The sequence below is a fragment of the Pipra filicauda genome, unplaced genomic scaffold (assembly GCF_003945595.2).
Source record: "Pipra filicauda isolate LSUMZ 115617 unplaced genomic scaffold, ASM394559v2 scaffold73_size2923735_pilon, whole genome shotgun sequence".
NCBI lineage: Eukaryota > Metazoa > Chordata > Aves > Passeriformes > Pipridae > Pipra > Pipra filicauda.
Window position 1 is genome coordinate 1,379,370 of NW_024104909.1, and position 6,000 is coordinate 1,385,369.

At 47.8% G+C, this 6,000-nt stretch overlaps 1 protein-coding gene across 3 annotated transcripts in view; it reads right to left on the minus strand.

Annotated features, from left to right (window-relative positions):
• The window catches only part of GSG1L (GSG1 like), a 56,106-nt gene extending 50,380 nt beyond the window's left edge, over positions 1–5,726 (minus strand). The window contains exon 1 of one of the 3 annotated variants that reach the window (XR_003546329.2): positions 4,759–5,726. Coding sequence is in view for 2 of the 3 variants with exons in the window: in XM_027750911.2 (XP_027606712.1) it covers positions 4,759–5,059 (301 nt within the window). In the remaining variant the exon portion in view is untranslated. The remainder of the gene's footprint in view (positions 1–4,758) is intronic. The other 2 variants (XM_027750911.2, XM_027750910.2) reach the window with 2 other exon arrangements.
• Positions 5,727–6,000: the final 274 nt, after the last annotated feature.

Below are 6,000 nucleotides of genomic sequence, written 5' to 3' on the forward strand. Positions count from 1 at the left end.
ACCTTCAATAAAGCCCTACCTTTGATAAAACCCATTTGTTGCCATGTACTAAGTGCTTTCCCTGAAAACTGTCCTAAGATTCCTGGGTCAAGTGGCCTGTATCACTTTTTTTCCAGTCTTCTTTAAATACAGTGATGTACAGATTCTTTCTATTAAACCTGCATTTTCATGTACCAATTATTTCAACATCCTCAGATGGAGATTATCCAGGCCCCCTGGGTTCAGTTCCTCTAGTGCTGGAAATTTTATCTTTAATATAGAGCTCTACCTCCTCAATTCCTTTTACCACTCTTTCCTTCCTAACAATTTAGAACTAGCAATTTTTACATTCCAGTCAGGCAAATAAACCTGCCAGGTTTCAGTCATGCCAATTATATCGTATTTCTCATAATCCAGCAAGAATTCCCAATTCCTCTTGCCTTTAATTACATACTCACAAGGTGCTTCTCCTGGTCCCTCTCTGGACAGCCACCTGCAGTGAATCACTGTGATATGCTTATTATCACAGGGGGGTGGGGGAGAAGGTGATGCAGAACCACTCTGGAGCTGTCAAAAGGGTATGGCAAATTCTGGTCTTTATATGTCACAGATTTACTCATTTCTGCAGGATACACCTCTCTCCTTCTCTGCTTCCTTCTCAAGGTGCACTTAATGTCCATAATTATGGCTCATTTTGATGCATCCTTACCTACCATCTAAATTCCATTATCTACCATTTACTCCTTCAAGAGTGCTAAGGAATTATTTGGCACAGAGCATACAAAGAGCTACAGGCCCCTTTGCCCTCGAAAATCAATCCAAAACCACAAAACAAGCCACACTTATCCATTCCTACTTTTCTGACTGCTATGGAGTATGGGAGCATGATGGAAGGGCTGTTTATTTAATGGGACAGTACTCTTGAAAGGCAACTAGGCAGCTGCTTCTCCCCTTAGTTGTGTATGTTAATACTGAGATTGCCTGTTCATTGGCAATGAAATCAAGATCTGAGTTCATGGTGGGTTTTTTAACTAACATCAAAGCAAGCACATCATTGAGCGAAACTATCTGACTTCTTATTGTTTCCCAGCTCTCCAACTCCTCTACCTCTTAGGATACCATCTACCACCTTACCTACTTCATGTGGTAATTTTTTTCATGGCATGTGTGTTCTTGAGTCGTGGAATCTGCCAGCTGGTTCAGCACTGCTGCTGTTGGTACATCACTGCTCTGGGATCCCGTGGGGTGCCCTGTACTGCCTGAGCACAGCCCCAGACTGCAGCTGTGCAATAAGATACACACTCAAAGTCACACTCAAAAAGAAATTAAGTGATAGTGAGCTTGGCTCTGAGACATCTGGCCATGGCCAAGGAATTCAGAGCCAGGAGGAAGCCCCAAGTACAGTGTGTGAGGGCAGAACAGGACCCATGACCAGCAGAGCTTGTGGGATGTGCTTTAGCTTCATCCTCTTCCGAGCTTAGATGCATTTCTTCTACAGAAGGTACCTCCACCTGTGTGGCATCCAAAGCACCAAACCCACTCTGAAAGGGGAAGCCTTGTCCTCTTTTTGGTAGACGTGGATTCAGCACACTTTTGAGTCAGAAACTGTGCTAAATAATTACAGGACTCCCCCACCAATGAAATATGAACGCTCCAGTCCCTCTGTTCCCAGAGGAGATTCACAATTACATTTCTCAGGTGCTAAATGATTTTCGAATTCTTTAGCTGTCCTAGACATGCTGGATAAAAATAAACTCTAGATTCACAAATTATTTCAGAAATAATCACAGCATTCAATCTCTGTTAGAGCTGTCAGTGAAAACTAGAAGCTGGCAACAAGAGGAAGGCACGCTCTGCTGGGGTCTGCACAAAGTGGATGACATGCTGTTTGCACCTCAGCCTCTGGAATCTAAATGCCCATTGCAGACAAACAAGGGGAAGGAGAAGACACTCAAAAATTGGTTTGCTTGCAGCCTAAACATCATTTTAAGGTGTGACTGTGTCCCAGCCACGCCAGCCAACTGGAAGCCCTGGAGTCCTGTTCCTGGAGTTCCTGCAGCATCAACCTGCTGGGAACTGGTCCTGTTGTGTTGGCTCTACAAGATCTGCTGTGTTGCAGCTGCACCAGTGCAGGGAGCAGAAAGTTTTGATGGTGTGACTGGAGGGAGAGAGAAATCAAAAGCCTGGTTGGTGGCTGGATGAAGAATGTGGCTCACAGCTGGGCAAGTTTGGAGGCTCTGCATAGTTTTGACAGCATCACGATCACAGGGAGAGTTACTGGCATTCACGTGTGCCTGGTGGGACTCACATTGCTCAACTTCAGACATCAGTGAGTCAGTGAGGAACCAGGGATGGGATGGGAGCTGTGGGAATGGTGCTGACCATAGACTGTGGCCATATGTTCTGCTGACAGAGGTGTGAGGCTGCGAGTGGCTGCTGAAAGGACTTTGCCTGGAGGAAGGCTGCTGCTGCAGTCACTCTCAGTATGTTTTGGGTAAAGCTCTACGAAAGATCTTATTGACAGTATACAGTGCATTCAAATGGGGATTTTTGCTAATTAGATACACTACTGTTCAATACAAGTAATACAATACTATTTAATACACAGGTGGTGAGCGTATGACTTGTGATACTGGGGTCAGTAAGTGTGCTGTGGATGGTGTGTTGAGCCCATGGGATGGATTACTCACAGATATCTTGAGTGGGGTGGCTGTACATACAAGCATGACCACTGTGCTGCTGGACTGGGGCTGGGTGGTGCCTCAGATAAAATGATCACCAGTCAGATAAAATGATCACCAGTCAGGCTGCAAAAGGCCATTACAACATCCTGACAGTCTGGTATTACAAACCTGTAACTCTGAATGAAAACCTGTCAGTTATTTTATATTGACACTGTTAGGGACAAATTTAGACCTGTGTCCATTACATTGTTCCTGTTCTTACCAGAAAAAAAATAGAGTAAATCTGAATGAGGGAGCTGTCTGGCTAAGGCAATATGTCCCTGTGCCTGCCTGGATTATTTGCAAAGGTTGGTCCCTTCTGGTCTGCTAACTCAAGAGTACTTTCCCCCAAGTTAGTGTTTCAAATAAGAGGAAACACACATATGGCTGCTGTGGTGGTGTGGGGAGGGAGAAACAACCCCTTCTCTCCTGCTTTCACCATAACTTTCTAAAGCTGGCTTCCAGCTCTCTCCTGAAATCACCCACTCCAGCACAGCTTTGTTTACCCAGTACAGAATAGATCACTGTATTTCTCTTCTCCCACAGATAACTCACTTTTCTGAGTGGGCTAGAGTCACACAGTTACAACTTATCTCACACATACATCTTGACTTGGAAAGATTTCAATATCTGCTAGAAATATGGGCATGCTTGATTGTGCCAATTCCAGCTAAGATGCTCAAAAAGCCAGAGAGTCTTAAGCTGCTCACTCAGGCTGCTGTGGCCTAAGTTGATTCTCAAATAAGAAAGATAAATCATCCTTTGTCTCTGTTTTTTTTTTTTTTTTTTTCTTACATCAAGAGGGTTGCTTTGGTGCCCTCATTTCAGCATGCAGCTGTTTATTGACAGTCTCAGGGCTGGAGTTCATGAACTTTCCTTTTCTTATATTAAACTGAGTTTTAATGACCAACTAATTTTCGAAGCACTATCCTCAAAAACACCAGGGAGAATATGTAACACACAGCCCTGTGGGATGGAGCGGGCTGTGAGCGCCTGCCCAAATTTGCCCCACTTTATAGTACATCCCTACAGAGCACTTTTGCCAGGATCTCATAAACTTCCCATTACCAAGAGATTGTGTCCTCAGAGACGTAGGATATTAACTGTTCCCCTCTCCCAGCAGTGGTGAAGGACCAACTCCCCAGCCTCCTCCTTGGGCAATGGCAGGATAGGATGGAGACAGCCCAGCAAAGAACCAGTATCCACAATCCATCGTCTCATACTGTGTCACATTTGTAAACTTTAAGTCACATAATCTAGAAAAGAGCTTTTTCTGAGGCAGAGTTTGGATGTTTGCTCTACCAGACAGCTCTGGGTGCAGGGACTGTCAGTTTGCATCTGCTGAGACTTCCATGGGTCCCATGGCAGCTGCCTGCCATCCACCCTCCAGTGTTTGATTTCTTGGTAAGTGCCAGGGTACAGCAGAGCAAATAAATGCACCGAGAAGCTGGAGAGATGTCTTTTTGAGTGGTTCTCAGTAAGTAAACGGCTGAGCAGGGAACAGAAAGGAGCTTTCTTGTGCCCAGTTGTGCCCTTTAATTGCCATTTCTCTACTTCAATAAACAAACCATCCAGGAAGGGCTTGCGGGTAGTCACTTCCTAAAGGGGTGCCAGGAAAGAGGCAGTCTAGGCTACAGCGTGATAAAAACTGTGACCTCTGTGCTCTCCCTGCCATTCAGACCACCATCCTCGGGGCAATCAGAATTAGAAGTCAGAACCTCCTTAACAACTCCCGGCCGCTGCCTTTTGTGCGCTCCATGGAGCAGCTCGAAGGGAAGCGCTGGCCAGTGCCCGGCTGCAGTGCCCATGAGGGGAGCACACACCGCTGCTCAGGGGCTCAGCCGGCTGGAGAGCACAGACCCTGCACCAGCCAGCAGGTGAACAAGCAAAATCCTTGCTCTCGCTGGAAACAGGTTGCTTTTCAACAAAGAACTATTAAAATCCTGCCTCTCTCTGCAGGGCGAATCTGCTCTAAGACACAGCGCAGCCTGTGTGTTTATCGCACCGAAGCAAACACAGAGCTACACGAGCTGCAAGGAAGTTGTTTTATACTTACCAGCAGCATTGATATTTTCCTCACAGGAGTACCAGATCCCGGTGTGGAAATACCTGAAAAGGAAGCGGTCATCTCCCGTCTCCCAGCTGTAATGAACCACATTCTGGTTCGTCTCATTTGCAGTCTCATTCCCGCCGTAGTTGAGGCAGTTTGTCTTCTTCTCTTTCCCACAGCTCGGCTTGGGGACCCTCTGTGTGCCCTCACACCAGTGGGTCGTGATAAAAGCTGTTGTAGAGAAGAGGAGAGCCATCAGATTCAGACTCACTGCTAGCAGGGCTCTGCATCTTCGATTTGTCTTCATGGTAAATCCGCCCTCCCTCCCCCTCCTGCTGAGAGAAGAAGTCAAAGGGGTTTGTTTTATTTGGGAGAGGGGGGGGCTTTCAAAGCCTCTCACGATTCAGAATCCAGTTGTCCAGGCACCAAAACTCTCAGCTTCTCCCAGTCTGCTGTTGTAGCGGTGAAGGAAACGCTGCAGCCAGACTCCCATTCTTCCCTTCACTTGAAATCCTGCCTTTGCACGTTAAAGGAGCAGCTGCAGGCGCGGGAGCGGGGCCGTCCTCTCGGAGCCGGGGAGCTTCAGAGCGCTGACGGGATCGCAGAGGGTCTGCCTCGCAGAGAGCACCAGGAGCGAGTGAACATCTGCTCGGGTACCACACATGATCCCAAGGGGCTCCGCAGCCTCCTCCGCCGGGAGACACCTGCAGGCTGCGAGACTCGCTGTCCTCCGCTCCCGTAGGATGGGCAGGAGAACTCAGCGGGCGGCAGGGACAGGGACAGATGCTGCTGATGCTGCCGCCGTCCTCGGCAGACCTCGGCGACCACTGCAGCACACGGGCGGCTCGGCCGGACTTGGGGGGAGGCGTCACGGCTTAGTCCCGGCAAGAATTATTATGTGGAGCGGTGAAATGCATTTTTCATATACCGGAGGATAGAGATTCGTCCAGGAGGAGGAGGAGGAGGGATCGAGTGGTACTTTAGCATTTCTGCTCTGAGCTAGCGAGTAGTAAATCCGGGGTTTGATTCTGCTCTCAGCACACTGGTGTAAATGTCTCTCTTCAGGGGCTTGCTCCGGCAGTCAGCAAAGCCCTGGAGGAATTTAGATTTGAGTGTGTGATGAGTGAAACCCACATCTTCCACGACACCAAGTGGAGCCCCTTTCTCAGCCTTTAATTTCCAGACAGAGCACACACAGATGTTCTGGCTGAAGTAGGTCCGTCCGTAGGAAATTTTGTGGGTCCTGGT